General features: G+C 39.8%; 1 protein-coding gene across 1 annotated transcript in view; it reads left to right on the forward strand.

The window, feature by feature from the left end:
* Window positions 1–24,652, forward strand: part of CNTNAP4 (contactin associated protein family member 4) — a 292,066-nt gene that overhangs the window by 165,478 nt on the left and 101,936 nt on the right. The window contains exons 4-6 of the mRNA XM_077816377.1: window positions 6,610–6,757; window positions 22,933–23,136; window positions 23,308–23,492. Of these exons, the coding sequence (XP_077672503.1) occupies window positions 6,610–6,757; window positions 22,933–23,136; window positions 23,308–23,492 (537 nt within the window). The remainder of the gene's footprint in view (window positions 1–6,609; window positions 6,758–22,932; window positions 23,137–23,307; window positions 23,493–24,652) is intronic.

A 24,652-nucleotide genomic window follows, 5' to 3' on the forward strand; every position in this document is an offset into this window, starting at 1 on the left:
CAGAATTTGGCCAAGTTTATAAGACTTTGAAAAATTGCAGTTCACACATGTTCAGTAGATACTTCTTCAGTTTTAGAAGATTCTGTTCATGCTGGGCATGCTCTATCCCAGGTCTGAGTACAGCTTTGCCTGCAGTTTTAGCCCTGGGCTGCAACAGGCCATTCTGGGTCTAGCTCCAGACAGCTGAACTGAGATCAGGGAGTCAGTCTTTCCTGTACTTTCAGTGAGACAACCCCCTCCAGGCCCAGGCAGTGTGGAGGTGACTTGGAGGGTAGGAGAGGGGAGTACATTGGGACAAGGAACCTGAGGTGTTGGACTGGTAAAGAGACTGAGGCAAGGAGATTGGTGGTTGGAAGACACTGAGATAGTATGAGCAGCCCAGGAAGGGAGGACAGAACTGGGAGCCAATGGAGAGGGGGAATGTGAGCCAGGGTCAATGGCATACAGAAACATAGGATGAGAAACCAGGAATGGAGGAACCGGGATTAGCTGGACAAGGCGACTGGGAACAATAAATTGGGGTTAAAATGATAATGGTTCATAAGTTAGGAAATAACAGAATTGAGGCTGACATGTGCCATAGAAAAGCCCATGAGGAAATTAATAATTCTGTCTTCAGGAAAGCATTTGATAAGTCTGCAATAATAGGGCTTCATGCTGAAGAACAATGAAAAAACAAGATATTGAATAGCTGTTCATTCAATGAGCACTGTCCTTTCTGTGTACTGAATGATATAAGGGACCTGTGTGGGGGGAGGGAAATAGCATGTGATCACATATTTAGAGATGGTCATAATCCATGTGAAGTGTGCAGAATTAAGGATGCACAGGAAACGTTAATTGTTGGATTTCCTAATTTTTGAGTGCTTGACTTTACAGGTTTAATAAAGCTCCTTTAAACTATTTTTTATTATACGTAGTATGAATGTTCATGGGGTGCAAGTGTGCTTGTAGTCAAAGCCAAAATTTGCAGGTTGTGAGGACTCTTCTGCCTGCTGATAGGCCCCAAACTAGACCAATGTAACAGAGAAATCCCACAATTAAACTAAGGACTGCGGGAAAGCCAACAGGTGAGGAAGAGCACACGGTTTCAGTGGAGACTTCCATTAGGGATGAATTTGTTAACTGGGGCACTCGCTAACCTAATAAAGAGGATGGGAAAGAAGTTGGTAAATTACAGTTAGGAGCTAGTGAGGAATAGTCAAACAAAGTCCCATTTTAATAGAACATATTAAGGCATGCAACTGAATGTTGACAAAATGTACAAGTGCTTATATCCAAATGCTAGAAGTCTAAATACTAAAATAGGTGAACTAGAGTGCCTAGCATTAAATGAGGATATTGATACAGTAGACATTACGGAAACTTAGTGAATGAGGATAATCAATGGGACACTGTAATACCAGAGTAGGTTGCGCTGGTGGGGGAGTGGCACTATATATGAAAGAAAGCATAGAATCAAATAAAGTAAAAAACTTAACTAAATCAAATTGTACCATAGAATCTTTATGGATAGAAACTGCATGCTTGAACAATAAGAGTATAGCAGTAGGTATATACTACTGACTACATGACCAGGACAACTATGGTGATAGTAAAATGCAGAGGGATGCAGAGAGAAAATTTATAGACACCGTAAATGGCTGCTTCTTGGAGCAGCTTGTCCTAGAACTCACAAGGGAAGAGGCAATTCTTGATTTAGTCCTAAGTGAAGCCAGTCCAAGAGGTGTATATAACTGAATCACTTGGTAATAGCAACCATAATGTAATTAAATTTAACATCCTTGTAAGGGGAAAAAAGCCAAAGAAACCCATCACAGTAGCATTTAACTTCAAAAAGGGGAACTCTCCAAAAATGAGCAAGCTAGTTAAATGGAAATTAAAAGGAACAGTCACAAGGGTGAAATGCCTTCAAACTTCCTAGAGGCTATTTTAAAACACCATGATGGAGGGTTAAACTTAAATGTATACTGCAAATGCCACCATGGCTTAACAGCAGAGTAAAAGATTGAAAGTCAAATCCTAGATAGGAAAATAGAAAGGAGCATAAACTCTGGCAAGTCAAGTGTAAAGTAAAATAAGTCAGGGCAAGAAAGAATTTGAAGAGCAACTAGCTAAGGATTTTTTTAAGTAGCAGGCTTCCTATGTCTGATGCAAACAGTCAGTGGGGCCACTGGCTGATCAATGCACTGACGGAGCACTAAAGGAAAAGAAGCTAAATGAATTCTTTGCATCCGTCTTCAGTGCAGAGGACATGGGGGCAGATCCCCACACCTGAGCTATTCCTTCTAGGTGACAAATCATAGAATCAATCATAGAATCATAGAATATCAGGGTTGTAAGGGACCTCAGGAGGTCATCTGGTCCAACCCCCTGCTCAAAGCAGGACCAATCCCCAATTAAATCATCTCAGCCAGGGCTTTGTCAAGCCTGACTTTAAAAACTTCTAAGGAAGGAGATTCTACCACCTCCCTAGGTAACGCATTCCAGTGTTTCACCACCCTCCTAGTGAAAAAGTTTTTCCTAATATCCAACCTAAACCTCCCCCACTACAACTTGAGACCATTACTCCTTGTCCTGTCCAAATCTGAGGAACTGCCCAAATCTGAGGAACTGTCCGAGATTGAGGTGTCAATAGAGGATGTTTTGGAACAAATTGATAAATTAAACAATAAATTATCAGGACCAGATTGTATTCACTCAAGAGTTCTCAAGGAACTCACATATGAAATTGCAGAATTCCTAATTGCGGTATGTAACCTATCACTTAATTCAGCTCCTGTATCTAATGACAAGATCAATGTATAAGTGACTTTTTTTAAAGGCTCTATAAGCTATCCTTGCAATTACAGACCAGTAAGCCTACTTTCAGTACCATGCCAATTGGTTGAAACTGTGCTAAAGAATGGAATTATCAGACATAGATGAAGACAATTTCTTGGGGAAAGTCAATATAGCTTTTGTAAAGGGAATTCTTTCAGGGTATCAAGCATGTAGACCAGGGTGATCCAGTGGATATAGTGTACTTAGACTATAGTCATCACCAAAGTCTCTTAAGCGAACTAAGCTCTCATGGGATAAGAGGGAAGATTCTCTCATGAATCAGTAACTGGTTAAAATATAGGAAACAAAGCGTAACAATAAATGCTCAGTTTTCAGAATAGAGAGAGGTAAATAGTGGGGTCCCCCAAAGATCTGTACTGGGACTTGTGCTGTTCAACATATTCATTAATGATCTGGAAAAGGGGAAGAGCAGTGAAGTGGCTAAATTTGCAGGTGATACAAAATGACTCGATATAGTTAAATCCAAAGCTGATTCTGGAGATTTACAATGGAATCTCACTAAACTGGGTGACTGGGCAACAAAATGGCAAAGGAAATTCAATGTAGATAAGTGCCAAGTTGGAAGAAAATAATCCAAGTTATACATACAAAATGATGGGGGTCTAAATTAGCTGTTACCATTCAGAGCTTGGAGTCATTGTGGATAGTTTTCTGAAACAGCCTTTCAATGTACAGTAGCAGTCAAAAGAACTAACAGAATGTTGGACGCCATTCAGGAAGTGATAGATAAGAAGATAGAAAATATTATAATGCTACTATATAAATCCCATGGTATTCCCACACCTTGAATAGTACAATGGATTGCCCCATTTCAAAAAAAGATAGAATTGGAAAAGATGCAGAAAAGGGCAACAAAATGATTTAGGAAATGTAACAGCTTCCATTTGAGAAGTGATTAAAAAGCCTGGGACTTTTCAGCTTAGAAGAGAAATGACAAAGGGGGGAATCTATAAAATCATGAATGGAATGGAGACAGTGAATAAGGAAGTGTTATTTACCCCTTTACATAACACAAGAGTCAGAGTTCCCTCAATTAAATTAATAGGCAGCAGATTTAAAAGAAACATAAGGAAGTACTTCTTCACACAATGTAGTCAACCTGTGGAACTCGTTGCCATGGAATGTCGTTAAGGCCAAAAGTATACATGAGTTCAACAACAAAAACATTCAGGTAAGTTTCTGGAGCATAGTTACATCAATGGAACTTGATGTAAAAAGGTGGTTAGGGACATACAACCCCACACACCAGGTGTCCCTAACCCTCCAACTGTCAAAAGCTGGAACTGTATCTAACATTCATCATCAACAGAAGATGAATCATGCAGAATTTCTCTGTTCTGTTCATTCCCTCTAAAGCATCTAGCACTAGCTACTGTCAGGGACAGGATATGGGGCTACAAGGACTGTTGGTCTGATCCAGTATGGCCATTCTTATGTTCTTGTATAATCAGTTAAACACATGAGTAAAGTGACACACTTGCTTAAATATTTGGAAAACTGGATTGTAAAACAGAAATTGTATCCCACAACTGAATCAAGAATATTGTCATCATGTTGAGCATGACAACTTCCTTAAAAAGACTTCCATTTATTTCCATAGGCTTCCTATCAGGCTCTAGCAGTTATAGACCAATAAAGAGAAACAGGCTGAGTGCAGAAGTTAATTTCTGTTCTCTCTCTTCAAACTGAAAAGTGCTCACAACAGGCCAGGATAGTATTTTTAATCTTTTAAATGCTTAACATCAAGCAGTTCTAGAAGTACATGTAATACTTGACTCAACTGATATACTTTAGAATTTGTTCTTTCCAGGTAAAAGCATTGTAAAACTGCTGGAAAATCTTATTTTCAAAACTGACCATTTAGAGTGTTGTAAAGGAGAATATGTTCCACTTTTAGATTATTTTTTTAGAAACCTAATTTTAAATTAAGAGCACATGGCTCAAGTATCTCCTGTAACAAATCAGACATTTACATACTTTATCCAAAACTTAACAACTCATCTTTGCTGGGTGCATGCCTTCCAGAAACGATCTTAGAAAAAATTGAAATCTCAATGGAACACTTAATTTGCACATAGCACTTAAACTTCTGGGGCTCGGGTTCTGGTTCAGTCAACAAACTAATTGGCACATTCAATAGCAGTTACATCTGACTACAAATATGATTCGAAGGGACAAGAATTTAGGAAGGGTCTCATACTGAAAATAGTGGCAGTTCTCCTGTGTTTGTTGTAGAATGTTTCTGCTTTCTACTGTGAGAGTGAGATTATAAAGCATGAAGCTGCAAATGGTGTAGATATTTAAAGTTGCTGACTCTCATTACTTATTACCGACTTAATAGGTTAGCTCTAATGAGCCTGTTCACTAGCTGTTTCTTCATACTCAATGTTCTGAGCTAACAATTAATTTGAAATTCCACTAGGATGAGGGAGGGAAAGCGGGAAGCTTTATCTTTATGTAGGGAGACTCATGATGAATTGCCACCACTTCAAAAGAAAGATGGGGTGAGAAGTGTAACCCAGAATGTTCCTTTTTAAAATCTCATTTTGCGGTCACAACAAATCCATGGCATACAGTGATAGCAAATGTCTCCTAGGCAATCAAAACATAATGGAAACGGAGATGTACTGATCATTCAAATTTAAGATGTTCCTGTGGTCCTCATATGGAAATGTATCCTATTTGCTATGCTTCAGTTAACCAACATATTTCAGGGATAGCAATCTCTGTCTAAATTGTCAAACAGAGAAACCCAAAATTTATCTTTTTTGAATATTTTGCTGCATGTTTTTGTATCACAAACCTCAATGATAAAAAAAAATGAAACTAAGCATCCACTACTGAAAACTAACTTTATTATTTTGGTTTTTAAAATACCTAAGTTTGTAGTATTTAGTAGAGGAGATGTTTCACTTATTTTCTTTCATTAACTAAAGCAATGGTACAGCTTGCAAGAAATAAAATAAAATTATTATTGTGGCCAATACAAACTTTTAAAAAAACTGTTTTCTCCCTTTACCTATTAAATACAGTACAAGCGCAGATTTAATACAACATTGCTATATTTAAATTCTTATTATAAAAAGGTTTCAGAGTAGTAGCCATGTTAGTCTGTATTCGCAAAAAGAAAAGGCGTAGTTGTGGCACCTTAGAGACTAACAGATTTATTTGTTAGTCTCTAAGGTGCCACAAGTACTCCTTTTCTTATTACAAAAAGGTGTCTCCAGTAGCTGGCAACCTAGAGTCCTATTCGCACGATGAGCTTTCTCTCTAGAAACAGTAATGGGTTTTACTACAGTTCACAGCCAAAGTACAACAAGGTATTGGATTTTAAACTCCCTTTGAGCATAATAATAACTTATCCATGATATCTCAGGGAATTTTAGACGGCATAATACCCTGACACATAGGGATATAACAACATCGAGTTCTTAGGGCATTTAAACAAAACAAAACAAAAAACCACAACAGTTTCACTTACTTAAACTGTGAAAGATTGAAGACACTCAAATGAGCATGATATAAATTGTTGGATGGATAGATACATTACTAAGTTTTTGATTCTGAAAACACTTAAGCATCTGAGTGAGTTTGCTCATGTGAGTATTTCCATGGAATTCAATGGGGCTACCCACATAAGTAAATTTACTCACATCCATAAGTGTTTGTAGGGTAAGGCCCTAAAATGAAAAGAAGGCCAATAATGCTTCTGTTTACTTTTATATGCAGTATGGGTATTGTTGATCCTTTTTTGTTTTCTTCTAGGCTTTTTCAGGAAACACAAATGCAGACAGTGTTGTGCACAATAAGCTTCAACATTCCATCAACGCAAGATTTCTCCGTTTTGTCCCCTTGGACTGGAATCCCAATGGTAGAATTGGAATGCGTATTGAGGTATACGGCTGCACATATAGTAAGTATTTGCTTAATTGTCTGAATGAAATGGCTATCAATCATTGCCTTTTTTTACCTAAATTGCAAATGGAAGTAGATTTGTCAGCTTAATTACCTGAATATTAAAATCAATAATATTTTATGCGTAGATATTATCTATTTCTGCATCATCTAGCAATGTTTTCCTTACTATCCAGCTCTTTACATCCTAAGCTCAATTGTATCAAGTAGATGGATGCTAGTTCACTGCAAACTCCTATTTGCTACTGTTACATACTTCCCTCATAAATGTAGCTCTCTCTTCAGAAGGAAAAATATCCACTACTTGGGACTCATAAGGCCCCTAGGAGATTATTGATCTTGGCTACACAGAAAGCATTTTCTCTTCAGACATTTTGAACTCTCCCATAAATCAATAATACTTCAAGGTCATTGTTTATATTAAGGGTACATTTATAAATAGTTTGTGCAGCATTATTATGTGATGAATAGATGTTACAAGCATGTTTCAGATATCAGTAGTATGTGTTATAGTTGGTTATAAGCCACCTGCTGGACTCTGTAACTCTTCCATGACTTTGTCTTCCCTTAGTTCTTTGTGTTACTTTTCTCCACTGGTTCTCCTTCTTTGTCTCTGGCCCTTTCTTCAGTGGGTCTTGTGACAGGTTGTCCTTTTTTCTCTCCCACTGTTCATGAGCAAACCACAGGACTCTATCCCTGCCAGCATCCTCTTCTCACTTTAAGTTCCATTTAACCTAAAACCAAGTAGTCACCTCAACAAAACATACATTTGAAATATTTTGTTACTTATCAAGATGAAATCAACATTTAGATGGAAATTTTCCAGTTCTGCTGACATTTTCTAATTGGCCAGCATCTCAAAATAGGTAGAAATTTAGTTGAATTCCACGTCACGTAACTATGGCACTGTTCTGGTATTAAAAGAGTTTTTTCTTATGGGCTGAGAGAAGGGAGAAGTGTAAATAGTGTGTAAAACGGCAATATATAACTTCTTTCGTGGTCTCTGTAGGGTTGCCTCAAGGCATCTTAGTTCTTTCTTATATCCTTTCTAAATGGTTCTTGAGCTTTGAACACCTTGCTACAGCTAATAGATTAAGAATGTCAAAATGATTTGCAAAACGTAAAGCCCAGATTCCTAAATAGTGACATCAAAAGGGTTATGAAGGAATGGTAAAGGTTAACTTTAATAAATTAAATCCAAACACCCTGTCCTGCTTTTTAACCAGAATGTGAATGTATGATGCACAAAGTGTGATTTCTAGGCTGATTGCTAAGACCTTTACACATGCATATTAGATAGTATTATCAGTGTATAAACGTAGTTATAGAAACAGTGAAAGGATGCAGCAGGAAACTTCAGTCATTAGTGTTGTGGTTCATCAACAATTTTCTTTTCATATGACTAGTGAATTGAGATTCAGTTTGTTATATACTACTGCCTTTTAACAGCATTTATTAGGTGAGAGATGCCAGTCACTTTGTTGAATTTATCCTTCCAATGCATTTAGATGCTATGGTGATGGATGTTGTTATAAACCTGAAGAGAATAAAAAAAAGGGTTTTTTAACTATATTTATTATAAAGTACAAAAGAAATACTTAATATTGCTTTAGGAACTCCTGTAAGAAACTAAGTTTGTTTAAGTTTTACTCACTGTGTGAGATTATTTTCAGAGTAGCAGCCGTATTAGTCTGTATCCGCAAAAAGAACAGGAGTACTTGTGGTACCTTAGAGACTAACAAATTTATTAGAGCTTAAGCTTTCGTGAGCTACAGCTCATTTCATCTGATGCATAGGATGGAACATATAGTAAGAATATATATATATATACACACACACATACAGAGAAGGTAGAAGTTGCCATACAAACTGTAAGAGGCTAAAAAAAAAAGAAATGGAGTACTTGTGGCACCTTAGAGACTAACCAATTTATTTGAGCATAAGCTTTCGTGAGCTACAGCTCACTAAGATGAGCTATTATCAGCAGGAGAAAAAAAACTTTTGTAGTGATAATCAAGATGGCCCATTTAGACAGTTGACAAGAAGGTGTGAGGATACTTAACATGGGGAAATAGATTCAATATGTGTAGTGACCCAGCCACTCCCAGTCTCTATTCAAACCCAAGTTAATGGTATCTAGTTTGTATATTAATTCAAGCTCAGCAGTTTCTCATTGGAGTCTGTTTTTGGAACTTGTCTGTTGCAGAATTGCCACCCTTAAGTCTTTTACTGAGTGGCCAGAGAGGTTGAAGTGTTCTCCTACCGGTTTTTGAATGTTATGATTCCTGATGTCAGATTTGTGTCCATTTATTCTTTTGTGTAGACACTGTCCGGTTTGGCCAATGTACATGGCAGAGGGGCATTGGTGGCAGATATCACATTGGTAGATGTGCAGGTGAACAATCCCCTGATGGCATGGCTAATATGATTAGGTCCTATGATGGTGTCACTTGAATAAATATGTGGATAGAGGTGGCATCAGGCTTTGTTACAAGATTATTGTGTGATTTGTGCTAGAAGTATCTCATAATTACTGGGATTAACAATAATTATACTCTCAGCATGTGTTTCCCCTCTACTTTTCCATAGTTCCTTTTCACTCTTTTTTCTTACTTTTTAGTTGGGGACTTTCTTATTGTCCCGTTGTCCCTATGAGGTTGGAAAGAGTATGCAAAATATTTTTTAGCAAAACTCCAAAGAAGTTTAAAATTCTCAAAACAAAACCCAGAAACAATTATTAAAAGCAGTAAGAAATGAATTCCAAAATCAAAGGACAAAAGGATTGTACACATAACAATGTATTCAAATAAACTCAAGATTTTTCAAATTACCTAAAATGGGTACAATCTCTGGAAAGCAAAACTGGGGTGAAACCATGATTCATAGCTATAGAAATCACAGGCAACATCAAAGCAGTGTTTAGCAAGAATTTTGCCCAGCATTTAAGAGGGAAATTATAAATAGTGACTACAATATAATGCAATATAATTTAGGGGAAATAACTCTAATGAGCTAGTTAAATTAGTACAGTTCCAAGAAAGATAAACGACTCCCAAGAAAATCCTAATCGAAAATCAAGATCTCCAAATTTCCACATGAGAACTCATACACAGCATAGTTCAAAATTATTAATACAAAATTCAGTAAGATCACTAAGAACAGTGTGAAATAGTGGACATATATCACAAGAGCAATGAAAAAAAAGAACACTTACACTGATGGATGCCAAAACTGCCAAAGGAATCTCTTTTTTTAAAACTGCTGCAAAATCTTTTGTCTCCAACAACAAAGTGGGGTAGAATCATGAAGCTTGGCTGAATAATCCCAGTCAAGCTGGCAAAGAGTGTAATGGGCTACTCTGGACATAGTTTATTTGAGTGGGGAGGGGACATGATGAATAGTAACTGATGAGACTTGTACCTTACGTACAGGATGCTCATTCTGACCAGCGGGCTATGGTAGCATCATGTCAAGAGACTAAAGGGCAGGGACTCGATCCCTAGGTACAGGGAGGTCACACTGCCCAAATTACTAAAATGCCCCCAATCCTCCATGTATATCAATGAGGGAGACAACCTCAATTACAGGGAGGTCACACAGGTTAATGCAGCAAAGGACTCAATATGTCCCATAAAAGAGAGAAAATCATTACATGCACCCTAATTACAGGGTTGTCATGCTGACTGGACTGCCAACAGAGACCTGAGCCCTCATTACAGGGAGGTCTCACTGCTCAGGGTTCCAAAGAGCCTAATATCCCCCATAAACCGTGGCCACGTGACTTACACCCTCATTACAGGGGAGTCCCTTTCACTAGGCAGCCACAAGAGCATAATATCAAGAGGCCAAAAGAGCTGATCTGAACCCTCATTACAGGGTGGTCAAACAGCTCAAAGATATGTCCCCCACCTAAGCAAGAGTATGGCAACTCTTACCCTAATAACGGAGGAGTCACTTGGACTAGCTGAACAAAAGAGAGTAACTGCAACAGACAAAAGGGGAGAGACCTGATTACAGAGTGGTCACATGGGCCATGGAATGAAACTGGCTCTAAAGCCCCCATCATCAAGAGAGGTGCGACCTATACCCTAGTTACAGGGGGGATCACACCAGCTAGACTACCAACGGACCACAAAGCCAACAGGGCAAGAGGGTGGAGACCTGAAGCCAAATTACAAGCCAGTCACAATACCAATGGCACAAAGATAGCCTTTCTAAACTAGAGGGATTCAACATGCACCTGAATTACAGGACTGTCCATTGAAGGTCCATTAATATTAGCTGGCTACAGGGGTCTAATACCAAGAATCTGAAGGACAGAGATGTTACCCTGAATTACAGGGAGGCCACACAGCTCAAGGTACCAAAGGCCTCGATCTGTCCCATAAAAGAGAGGCTCGTGACATGAACCCTCGTTACAGGGTTGTCAAACTGACTAGACTGCCAACAGGGTATAATGCCAAAAGGGCAAGAGGGCAGAGACCTTACCCTGAATTACAGGGGGGTCACACTGCTCAGGGTTCCAAGGAGCTCAACATCCCCGTAAGCGACAGGACCGTGACTTGAACCCTAACTGCTTTCTTTCCTCCTATTTGCTTGCTGTTTCTTCAAGGCTTCCTTCTTCTTGTCCATTTCTCTTCCTTGGAGGCCCTGGAAACAGAGAGAGTGAGAGAGATTAAGATAGCCTTAGGACAGGGCTCAGCAGACTCCATGTCCCCAACTCAAACTGGGCACAAACTATTGAGGGAGCCTTGTTTTCCCTGAGTCTGTGGACAGCCTGCAATTCTAGCTCCAAGAGAGTTCCACGCTGTCGTCATACTCTTCACTAGGATTTCAACGCCTCCTAAGCCTCCCCCGGGTGATCACACTACCAAATAAATCCTATTTCTTAAAATAAAATATAAAAACCTAAAAAATATAAGAATTAATGTTGTAATAGGGCCTACAGGGCTCAGGCTTGTAAAATATTTAGCTTAGCCAAATTAGGCTTTAGGATTTAGGATAAATAAGCTAAGAAAATTTAGGATAACTAAATTAATAAACCTGCTGACTTTGTATCTATGTTAATGATATGCTGATGTTTTGAAAATATCGGTGAATGTTGAATAATAATGTCAATGAAAGATCAGTAGACACCACAAGATGACTGTTGATAGCTGGGGTGAAATGTTAGACTTTCTTATCTGTTACCATGGTGATAATGTGATAAAAATATTTCACAAGGAGGGTGGTGAAGCACTGGAATGGGTTACGTACTGAGGTAGTGGAATCTCCATCCTTAGAGGTTTTTAAGGCCTGGCTTGACAAAGCCCTGGCTAGGATTATTTAGTTGGGGTTGGTCCTGCTTTGATCAGGGGGTTGAACTAGATGACCTCCTGAGGTCTCTTCCAAACCTAATCTTCTATGATTCTATGAAATATTAATAAGTAAAAGGAAAATAACAAAGGAAAAATAGGGCACCCCAAAAGTAGTGAGGTGTAAGTGTTCAAATAAGAAAAAGGAGTTGAACCCCAGTTGGTGTAAGCATAACACATTACAACATCTGTATCCTGGCCTGCATGCTGTGGTGGGGGAGACTCCATAATGACAACCACTGGTGGTGCTGATGATGGTGAGGATGATGACAAACACTTGAGGTTTTTTCTGCAAGGCATGCTGTGAATAATGCAAATACTATGTGTACTGTATTGCTTTTGCTCTCCTTTAACAGATTGCAGTGTGTGTATTTTTGTTTGGTTTGCTAATAAAAATAAATATTGTAGAAAGATCACTATAGTCTGTTGTGCACTGTGGGTAGGGATAAGATTATGTCATGGAGGTCACAGAATTCACGGATTCCGTGACTTTCAGAGACCTATGTGACATTTTCCACTTGAGCCCCCAGGCAGCGGTGCCAGAGCTGTCAGCTGGTGGGGGCCCTGAAGCTTGGAGCCACCATAGGCAGCAGGGAAACCAGGAGCTCTCAGGCACCATGGGCATAGGGTTGCCAGGTGCCTGGTTTTCAACCAGAACACCTGGTCAAAAAGGGACCCTGGCAGCTCCGGTCAGCACTGCTGACTGGGCCATTAGAAGAACAGTTGGCAGCTAAGGCAGGCTCCCTCCCATGGCTCCGCATGACTCCTGGAACCAGCGGCATGTTCCCCCTGCAGCTCCTACACATAGGGGCAGCCAGGGGGCTCCGTACTCTGCTCCTGCCTCTAGCAGAGGTTCTGCAGCTCCCATTCGCCGGGAACCGCGGCCAATGGGAGATGTGGGGGTGGCTCCTGCAGATGGGGCAGCATGCAGAGGATTTGGGAGCCGGAGGGGGGAAATACCACTGCTTGTGGGAGCTGCTGAGGTAAGCACTGCCCGGAGCCTGCACCCCTGAGCCCCGCCCATGCCCCGACCCCTTTCCCAGCCCTGATCCCCACCCTGTCCTCCAAACCCCTCGGTCTCAACCTGGAGCACCCTCCTGCACCCCAAACCCCTCATCCCCAGCCCCACACCAGAGCCCACACCCCAAGCTGGAGCCCTCACACTGCCCTATGCCCCTGCCACAGCCCTGATCCCCCTCCTCCCTTCTAAGCCCCTCGGTCCCAGTCCAGAGCACCCTCCTACACCCCAAACCCCTCATCCCAGCCCCACCCCAGAGTCTGCACTCCCAGCCAGAGACCTCACCCCCATACCCCAACCCTCTGCCTAGCCAGGAGCCCCCTCCCACACTCTGAACCCCTCAGCCACAGCCTGGACTCCCTCCTGAACCCCAAATCCCTCATCCAAAGCCCACACTCCCAGCCAGAGCACTCACACCCCCCACACCGCAACCCCTGCCCTAGTCTGGAGCACCCTCCTGCACCCATAACCCCTCATTTCTGGGCCCATCCCAGAGCCTGTTCCCCCACACACGCGCTGCAACCTCCTGCCCCAGCTCAAAGCCCCCTCCTACACTATGAAACCCTCAGCCCCAGCATGAAGCCCCCTCCTACACCCCAAATCCCTCATCCCTGGCCCCAGCCCAGAGCCCGTACCCTCTCCCACACCTCAACCTCCTGCCTCAGCCTGAAGCCCCCTCCCATACTCTGAATCCCTCACCCCACAACCTGAAGCCCCCTTTATTACCCAGGGTTTTCAGAACCCCCAACAAGGGCAACTTAACTATTTTACTTCAGCCGGTGTGTCAAGGTTCCTCCCCCACTCTGAACTCTAGGGAACCTCCTAAGCTGACTTTTACCAGCTTAGGTTAAAACTTCCCCAAGGTACAAATTAATTTTATCCTTTGTCCTTGGAATATCCACTGCCACCACCAAACTCTAACTGGGTTTACTTGGAAACATAGTTTGGGTACGTCTTTCCCCCCAAAATCCTTCCAACCTTTGCACCCCACTTCCTGGGGAAGGTTTAGTAAAAATCCTCACCAATTTGCATAGGTGACCACAGACCCAAACCCTTGCTCTGAGAACAATGAAAAAGCATTCGGTTTTCTTACAAGAAGACTTTTAATAGAAATAGAAGTAAAGGAATCACCCCTGTAAAATCAGGATGGTAGATGCCTTACAGGGTAATTAGATTCAAAACATAGAGAATCCCTCTAGGCAAAACCTTAAGTTACAAAAAAGACACACAGACAGAAATAGTCATTCTATTCAGCACAGTTCTTTTCTCAGCCATTTAAAGAAATCATAATCTAACGCATACCTAGCTAGATTACTTACTAAAAGTTCTAAGACTCCATTCCTGGTCTATCCCCAGCAAAAGCAGCCTACCGACAGCCACAGACCCTTTGTTTCTCTCCCTCCTCCCAGCTTCTGAAAGTATCTTGTCTCCTCATTGGTCATTTTGGTCAGGTGCCAGCAAGGTTACCTTTAGCTTCTTAACCCTTTACAGGTGAGAGGATTTTTCCTCTGGCCAGGAGGGATTTTAAAGGGGTTTCCCCTTCCCTTTATATTTATGACATGGTGTAAGCAATAAATTAACAGGAACTACAGCACTTCCATCTGATAAGATTTATGGAAGGCAGTGTGCTTTATTTAAAACTGAAGTTTATTAGATTTAAGCTCCCACAAACATAAGCAATAGGTTTAGAACATCCCAGATATTTACCTAATATCTGGAAAGATATTGACTAATTAACAGCAGGTTTTCTGTGGCCAGTTGGAGAAAGGATATTGGGAAAAATGGATTTTTTTAAATGGCTTCAGAGGAGTGCTTTAAAGTACATTTTATTAGCTATTTTTTATAATTAATTTTTATAAAATACATAGGTTATAATGGCCCCTCTGGTATTATTATTTTTTAAATTTTTAATAATTTTTAATATTAGAGGCATTTAGACTAAAGGTTTTTTAACCATTAAGGTTTTTAGTTTTAATTGTTTACTTGTTTGTCCCCTCCTCCCATTCTGATTAGCAGAAACTGCAAGCTAGATCTAACCTTGCTTCTGAAAGCCTGTCTCCAAATTAACCATTAACTATGTGGTGTTTTATTTTATTAATTTAGGGTGGCTGAATGCACATAATGTGGTTGCAATTAGTTTTATCACATTCTGGGGTATACATGCCCCTCAAATCCAGGGCAACACCTCCTGCACCCCAAGCCTCTCATCCCTGGCACTACCTCAGAGTCCACACCCCCAGCCCCACCCCTCACCCCTCCCACACCCCAACCCCCGAGCCAGTCTGGTGAAAATGAGCGAGTGAGTGAGGGTGGGGAGAGCAAGCAACAGAGGGAGGGGTGATGGAGTGGGGCAGGGGGCAGGGCAAGGGTGTTCGGTTTTGTGAGAGTAGAAAGTTGGCAACACTAGGCAGGCAGCAGGAGGACCCAGAGCTCCCAGCCATCAGCCCTGGAGCTCCGAGGTACTGCGGGCAGTGGGGGAATCCAGAGTTCCCAGCTGCTACAGGCACCAGGAGCTCCCAGCCCCTGGGACAGTGGAGACCCGGAGCCATCAGCCAGCTCAGGGGGCAGGGACCCCAGAGCTCTGAGCCACTGGGGCTGCAGCGGGGGCCACAGAGCTGTCAGCCACGACAGTGGCTCCAGAACTATCAGCCACCATGGTGGCAGTTGCTGGACCCCACCACTTCCCACATCAGGGCTTGGGCTGTCTTCCCTCACCATCGGGGTTCGGGCTTCAGTCCTCACCCTGAGAGTCCCCTTCCCATTATTTTTAGTAAAAGTCACAGACAGATCACGGACTTCCGTGAATTTTTGTTTATTGCCAGTGACCTGTCCTTGACTTTTACTAAAAATAACTGTAACAAAATCTTAACTTTAACTATGGGGTTCCCACCTCTGTTGATAACCTCGCTGCAGTAGTTAATCATGGGGCTGAACTCTTACAGATGAAAGTAGGTGAGAACACTCACCTTGGAGTGGGTAATTAGTTAAAGTAATCCTTAACTATAGATAAGGCTACAGTGTCTGGTGTAAAATGAAGTAGCAGCTCCAAGCTGGGAGTTGACAATTAGATTCAATTTCTGGCTCTGCCACTGGCTCACTTTGTTACCTTGGACATATCTATTGGCTTCTCTGTGCCTCAATTTACATGTCCATAAGTCTGTTTTAATACTGCTATCCTGCATAACAGGGATATTATTAGGCTTAAATGATTAATTGGTCGTCCCACAGAACTGCAAAACATTATTATATATTATTTGATATTTTGTTGATTTTAATGTCTAGTTTAGAATTATTGCTCTGTTTCTTAAACCTAAATTTATTTTGAGTGAAATTACCTTTTTTATATGGTGTGTGTATGTGTATTGCAATTAACTTTCAGCCTTATGGGCAAGTAGTTATTGGAACATAAGAGTCGCACACACAATATGTTTGGCGTTGAAACTTCACTTTATAAATTTAAATAAATATAATAAATTTGAAACGTTATTAATATAAATAAGTTCTAATCAAGTATTAACACACGCTCTCCCAACTCAGGAAAAACAGGAGCAATGGGTAAATTACAAGGAACCAGGCAGCATTTGTGTTCCTATACTCTGAAAGATGGGAGAATACATTAAAAAGAAAAACAACTGGCGGGATTTTTTTTTTATTCAGAGACACAGTTACCTTAAAGAAAAAGAAAAGCTCAGTCTTGACATGAAAAACAAGATTTATCCACTGTGGTTGGGATTTTCCACTTCTTCTGTCATTTTAGCACTGCTGTACAATCCTTGCTTTTAACATATGAATGCAATAGCTCGAATACCATTTTTAAAATGACAATCTAAAGCATTTTAAAAATAGTTTATAAGTAACATACTTGGTATTTACACAATATATGAAGGTATGATGTGGGGTAGAGTTTTACTCGTGCTCATTTGGGATCAGCTATACCCACCTGACTATTGCAATGGCATCATTAATCAGAATTAATGCAACTGTCTCAAACTCATGACAATAAATCTTTTACATCAGTCCTTATAATCACATATTCTCTTTCTGTATGCAGCAAAGTGCTGAACACCTCCACCTTCTATAGATTCTGAAATAATGCCCAAAATAATGATTCCTCAGTCATTAAATTACATTGTACATTCCCCAGTTACAGCCTTATGTTAATTCTCCATTCCCTTGTTATAGTTCCATTCCCACTCTGGAAATCATATATATCATATTATGCAACATTCAATGTTAACATATACTCTTTTTCATAGAATATTTACTTCTCAATAAGAGTTATATTTTCCCAAATACTACAACCACATGAAATCTGGAGTGATTCTGTTGAACTCAGTGGAGTTACTCTACATTTACACCAATGTATTTAAGAGTAGGATTTGGCCCATCACCATTAAACATTGCAGATATATGTAGGTAATAAAAATAGTATGCTACCATTTGCCATTTTGGATATCACTCTGATGGTTCTTGGGTAAACTGATGTGACTTATTCATTTTTTGGTCAGTACTGCTAGCTAATAACTGAGTTACAGGATGTTGTTTTGTCTTGACACTCTGGAGACATGTATAACCTTCCACGGTAGCAACTCATTCAAGATGGACTGTTGCATTAATAAGTGAAAACCATAGGCTAGATCCTCCAGTGGTATAAATCAGTGTAGATCCATTTAAATCACTCTTTCAACCCTCACTGGCATGATTTCTACCTCCTATAGCAATTGTGATTTATACAGCGAACGGAGGGAGTATGGTAATATGGGTGCTTTATCCACATATATGCAGACAATATTCCTGATTTGAAGAGCTAACCGTCTAAAAGGATTAAATCTGTCCCTGCTGGGAGGGCCAATATAGGATCTATACACCACTTAAGTCTCACTTTAGCCCTAGAAGTGGAATTTAGGTGTGGAATAAGGCTTGTGCTGGCCCTCTACAGATGAGCAAATGTCACCTATGATGCTCAATATAATTGTTCTTCATCTCCTCTTTTCAGAGGTACTCCAAAGCCTGAGAGCACATGCAGCTCACAACATGAAACCACAGAATATTTAGTTGTTGAATTCTGTAGCATGGACACTTACGCTTCTATGCAAAAAAAAAAAAAAAAATCACTTTCACTTATTTAAAGAGAACATCAGAAAGGTCCCCAGATTATGTTAGTAAGAAAAGTCTACTGATTAATCATGTTTCTATGTCTGTGGGTATGTGTGGGGAAGTGGGAGTAGTAGTTTCTTTTGTAAGGTCTCACATCTTTCTCTTCCATGCAGTATAATGCTGTTCCAGGTACATGAAATCAAAAGCCACCCGTTGCATGCATTTTTGCACAGCAATAGGTTTAATTTTGCTTGAAAATCTTGCTGTAGCCCAGCTGATCCCCCTCTACAATTTCTACACTGGATTTCAGAGAAGGCCAGACACCCCTAAGTATATCTTCCATGTAATCATATGCAACAGCAATGATATTTTGGGGAAAACATATACTGTATCATAGCTAGCACTAATTCTGAATTGTCTGGTATATTATCTGTCATCCAAGTGACAGCTCCCAAGTACTGATAGCTAGTATCCTCGATCTCTCTCACGCTGTGGTGGCTTCAGCTTATCAGTGAAATGAAGTAAATGATCTCCAGAAAAGATATCCATATAAGTAAGGCAGTTGTTGTCAATTTTCCACACAGCATGTTTTAGAGTGTAAGTTCTTTTGGACAGGGACTTTCATTTTCTCTACAGTGCCCAGTACAAAGGAGCCCTGACCTGCTTGGCCTCTAATGCACTGCTTCAATACAAATAGCAATAATAAGTTTTGAAATTATATATTAATAATAAGAGTCCCCCCGTAGTATTGTGCTCCATGTTCTGTTGTTTTTTTTTCCTGCTGCCTCTGTGAAGTTTCTCCATTTCATCCTCCTTAAGTGTAACTGGCATTTTTTTTTCTTTCTCAGCTGCAGATGAATACTCTTCCCCAGATATATTGACCTCATCTGCATCATGCTGTGGTTGGGCAACACATCCTCTATATTTACAAAAAATAATGGCTCTCAGCCCCTGGCTGCTTGTTCTTTCTATTCAAAGGGTGCAAATTAGACAGATACATCTCTGCAGCAGTTTCCTGTGGTTTGTCAGTAGCTGAAATGTCAGATTGTGAGGATGAAGCTCTGCTGCCAGTGTCAATGTTAGACTTGTCCCCTGGCAGCTCCATGGAACCTAAATATGTCTCTTTGGCAGACTCCTTTCTCCCCTCAACTACTACCTCTCTTGCTCAGTCCATCTGCGGGTGACCAGTAAACACAGCTACAAACAATTCACATTTCACACAACAGACAGACAGATGTGTTGAAATGTTTCACTGACTTGGAGGCCATTACAGGGATCCAACTATCCCTTTCCTAAATGGGACCAGATACGTACACTTTTGTTACAATTTCTAATGGGTTTGTGACAATGGCTGTGCTCTATAAAGACAGAATTTAAAAAATGGACACTAGTAAATTCAAGAAATGTTCCTGGTAGACACATTAATTAAGATGGGAGACAATGCTGAACAGCAACGTAACATCATGATCCCCAGCCTCCAGGCCAGAGCCCTGGCACTAATACTGTTAAGTGATTGCAGCAAAGACTTTGTGACGGCCCCCTTTATACTAGGGCTACACAAAATCCCTGGAACAATTAAGTAAGCTGGACAAAGGTCTGTCCACAATTTGTATAGCTAGGGTAATACATACACTTGCAAGAACTCTGTGCAAATGTGATGAGAAAACTATAGTTTTAAATGTGGCCCATTATCTATGATTTTACAGTAACCTAATTTTTCCAGCAGTTTTGTTTCATGCAAAGCCTGATTCAAATGGCAAACCTAGCTCTGCCTAACTCCATAAACTGTTCCCATCCTCTCTCCCTAAAAGAAACAGAGGCCTTGTGACTTGATCTTCATTTCCTCCTCTTTAACAGTGACAGTTATCCAACCAGGAACAATACATGTGACTAAAGTGATAACGATTAAGGAATACATGCAGTGAATAGAGTTTGAAATTTGTTTCTATGGAGTGTTCATTGAACAATTTTAAACAATAAACAAATTTGCAAAACTCAAACCTGTTGTTTGCAACTAATACTTTGGCTAGGTTTATCCAAAACTTCTCTACTTTCTGGTTGAGAACCACTGAAAAATTTGATTCTGTGGCATGCAGGGAGCTGCAGCATTCTGTGATTTATGACAGCTCTGCTGTATTTTGGGACTTGTGTATCTTCGGGGGTATAGCTAAATTTTGGACTAAATAATTCTGAAAACATACTTGTGTTTTGACTTTGTGAAAAATGATAATTAGAAGATTTTCAGTCACAAACTGAATCAGCCTTTTCATTTACCTTTCTTATAACATTTTTACTTGAAGGGCAGAAGAGGAAACCTACTGAGACTGATATTCAGGTAACAAACTCACCAAAATATGAGTTAATGGCTATAGTAAAGGGCAAAAAAGTAGTAACACTCTTTCTTAATTAGAATCATAAACTTCTACCCTGATGGCCAGTATGCATTTTGTCCTCTCTCTCTCTCTCTTCCTCTTCCTCCCACTCTCACTCTGGTGGGAATGCATTGATGGTAAAAATGGTAGATGCACAAGAATGATTATAATTTCTCTCATCAATAGTTACATTCTTTTCACAAAAAGAAAAGGAGTACTTGTGGCGCCTTAGAGACTAACAAATTTATTTGAGATCAGCTTTCGTGAGTTACAGCTCACTTCATCCAATGAAGTGAGCTGTAGCTCACGAAAGCTTATGCTCAAATAAATTGGTTAGTGTCTAAGGTGCCACAAGTCCTCCTTTTCTTTTTGCGAATACAGACTAACACGGCTGCTACTCTGAAACCATTTTTTTCACAGTCTTCATTCATTCATATTAAAGGGTATTTTTTGCCTGAGTAAGGACTGAGGAAATACTACAGGGTTAAGCTCATTGTGAATAGTGAAGTGATTTTGGAGAGCAGGAATATATTTATTATTCTTCCTCTGTTGCTCAACTTGCTCAACAGCTAATACCAATATATGTGTGTTACCGATTATGAAAGCACACCATTGTCAGTGCCTGTTAAGGATATGTCTAATGAGTGTTTTAACTGCATAGTTATATTTGTGAAAGCTTTAAAAAGAAAAGCCCAGTCTTATTGACACTCCTACGTGTTTATTGCAATCTAATAAACATAAAAGCACATCATTTGTATTTGCCATGGATTTGTGTTTTTACTTTCAACATTTATTCAGTGGAATAACAAAGGACAATAGTCAAATGAACATTCTTTTTAGGCAGAATGTAATGCATATTCATTGTGCACTTGGTAAATGAATTCTTCATAAGAACTAAGTACATTAACAAGATGTGGAGAAAATCAACAGACTACATTCTTAAAACATAGCTGCATTAAATTGACAAGGATTTTTGAGTGGTGAAAACAAATGGCTAACATTAAATACTATAGATCATTTGAATTGAGTTCATTTTTATGCCACAATGTGGAGCAATTTTTTTTGGTCAAATTAAATAATGTTAGTAAATAGATAATGCGATTCCATTGACTTGGAAGAAGTCAGTGAGTCAGTCAGTTGAAAAGTAACTTAATATTTTATTGGGTGCCCTTTACATCTTCATTTATTTCACAAATGTATCTTTCAAGGACAATTACCTTTTTCTTCTTTACTTATGAGGTGTGACTATTCTAAGAGCTTTTCTTGGTGGTATTGGTTCCTTCGTGTCTTTCTTGTTCAACATGCAACTGATTTTGACAGATATTCTTTTATATCTTATTGGTCTAAAATCACTTTTTTTTCAGATGAAGTGAATATATGTGACCTTGAAAGAGACTAGATAAAACATTGTCACAAGACAGAAAGTAGACTTCATTGGGGCAGCTGTCACACAGCTGCAATAGTGCATCCGATGAAGTGGGCTGTAGCTCACGAAAGCTTATGCTCAAATAAATTTGTTAGTGTCTAAGGTGCCACAAGCCCTCCTTTTCTTTTTGCACCTATTATAATAAGTCATTGAGACTATAAATGGAAAACAAAAGAACTGAAAAAAACATAAAAACATGAATCTCCCTACTGTCACTGTGTTCTGCATCTGGTGTAGAAAAAGAGCATTTCTTTTGATGTCAATGGAATTACATTAGATGAGAAGAGAACAAGGGCAGACTAACTACATCATAATTAATGAGTTTTCTTTCGTAATATCAACTTTATTCATTTTCCAGAATAAAATGAACTAATATTAATTTAAATGAATATAAACCCAGATTGCTCTTAATAGTGTCTTAAAGCTGTTGTCCACCTTGGGGTAGCTTGAAAGTCTTGTCCCTCACTCAGTAAGATGTAATGGGCTTGATGCTCCTCTCACACTGGTATACAGCAGGAGCAATTACATTGAACTTAATAGAATTACACTGGTGTCAGAATACTATGAGATCAGAATTAGGCCCAAAACTTCCAGGTCACAAGGCTGCAGTGCTACCTTTTTGCAAGCGTCAGAGTATACTTTAAGTAACAGAAGTGTTTAGAGGCTATGCCCCCTCTGAGCCACTCACTCTGGGGAGTCTAGTGTCAGCAATGGTGCGAGTCTGGAGAAGTCCTGGCACTTCGGAGAACAAGGAGTCCCATTTTAACGGGGTCCTGAGTTGGTATGTAGTGGGATGGGGAGGGGAAGGCTTCCTTCACACTTCATCTGTGCACGATGAAGCAAACTAAAACCCGTGTTGGCTAAACATACGATTACAAGTTATCTTTCATTTCTTTTTATTGCTAGGGTCTGAGGTGGCTGATTTTGATGGGAAAAGTTGCCTGCTCTACAGATTCAATGAAAAATCCATGAGTGCCCTGAAAGATGTGATTTCGCTGAAGTTTAAAACAATGCAAAGGGATGGGATTCTACTGCACAGAGGAGGACAGAATGGAGATCACATCACATTGCAATTAGTAAAAGGAAAACTTTCTTTATTCATTAATTTAGGTAATGGCTATCGGGTGTACAGTCCTGCAGCACCCATTCGATGTTGTGTCACAAGTTCCTGTTTATTAAGCTTATTTTAACCTATTGCATTCCATAAACTAGTAGCCTGTTTAAATATCCATATTGTTTTAGGAAATTAATCTCACAGTTGGTTCTTTTTCTCATCTCAAGGTGATGCTAAAATTCATTCTGCTAATGGCCAAATTAATATTACCCTGGGCAGCCTTTTGGATGATCAGCACTGGCATTCAGTCCTCATTGAACACTTTAACAATCAAGTAAACTTTACAGTGGATAAACACAGTCATCATTTTCATGCAAAGGGGGAATTCAATTATTTGGACCTTGATTATGAGGTGTGAAAATTACCTTTCATTTATTACATTTATTACTTTTGTTATGTAAATGCAATTAAATAAGTGAAGGGAACAGAACTGTTTAGGGATTTTGTAGTAATTCAAACTTTCGGTGAAGTTTATATTTGGAAGGAATGGATCAGAGAAATGTCTTCTTACCATACTTCTGCAAAACCTTACAGGCCACTGCTGTGTCTCTAGCACCCAGACACCCAGTTCTCAATGGGATTCAAACCCCAAATAAATCTGTTTTACTCTGTATAAAGTTTATACCGGGTAAACTCATAAATTGTTCACACTCTATAACACTGATAGAGAGATATGCACAGCTGTTTGCTCCCCCAGGAATTAATTACTTGCTCTGGGTTAATTAATAAACAAAAAGTGATTTTATTAAATATAAAAAATAGGATTTAAGTGGTTCCAAGTAATAACAGACAGAACAAAGTAAACTACCAAGCAAAATAAAACAAAAACATGCAAGTCTAAGCCTAATATAGTAGGAAACTAAATGCGGGTAAATCTCACCCTCAGAGATGTTCCAATGAGCTTCTTTCACAAACTAGACTCCTTCCTAGTCTGAGTCTAGCAATCACTCAAACCCCTGTAGTTACCGTCCTTTGTTCCAGTTTCTTTCAGGAATCTCTTTGGGGTGGAGAGGCTATTTTTTGAGCCAGCTGAAGACAAAATGGAGGGGTTTTCAGGGCCTTTTATATTCTCTCTCTTGTGGGTGGAAACGCCTTTGTTCTCCTGTGCAAAATCACAGCAACAAAATGGAGTCTGTAGCCATCTGGGTAAATCACATGTCTATGGATGATTCAGCATTTTGCAGGCCAATGCCATTGTTTACATGTTAGTTTGAACGTTCCCAGGAAAGCTCAGATGTGGATTGGCATCTCCCAAAGTCTATTGTCATTTAAGTGTTTCTTGATTGGGCACTTACTGAGAATAGTCCTTTCTCGAGAAGCTAACCAAATGCTTCACTTAGGCTATTTAGAATCAAACTAATATATAGCCAATATTCATAACTTCAAATACAAAAATGATACACATATACAGACAGCATAATCATAACCAGCAAACTACAACCTTTCCATAGACGCCCATTTGGCCTCCTCTGTAGAAGAACTGGTGCAACAATAGGATCCTGGTCGCAACAA

This window comes from Eretmochelys imbricata, chromosome 5, assembly GCF_965152235.1.
Source record: "Eretmochelys imbricata isolate rEreImb1 chromosome 5, rEreImb1.hap1, whole genome shotgun sequence".
In the NCBI taxonomy this organism is placed as follows: Eukaryota; Metazoa; Chordata; order Testudines; family Cheloniidae; genus Eretmochelys; species Eretmochelys imbricata.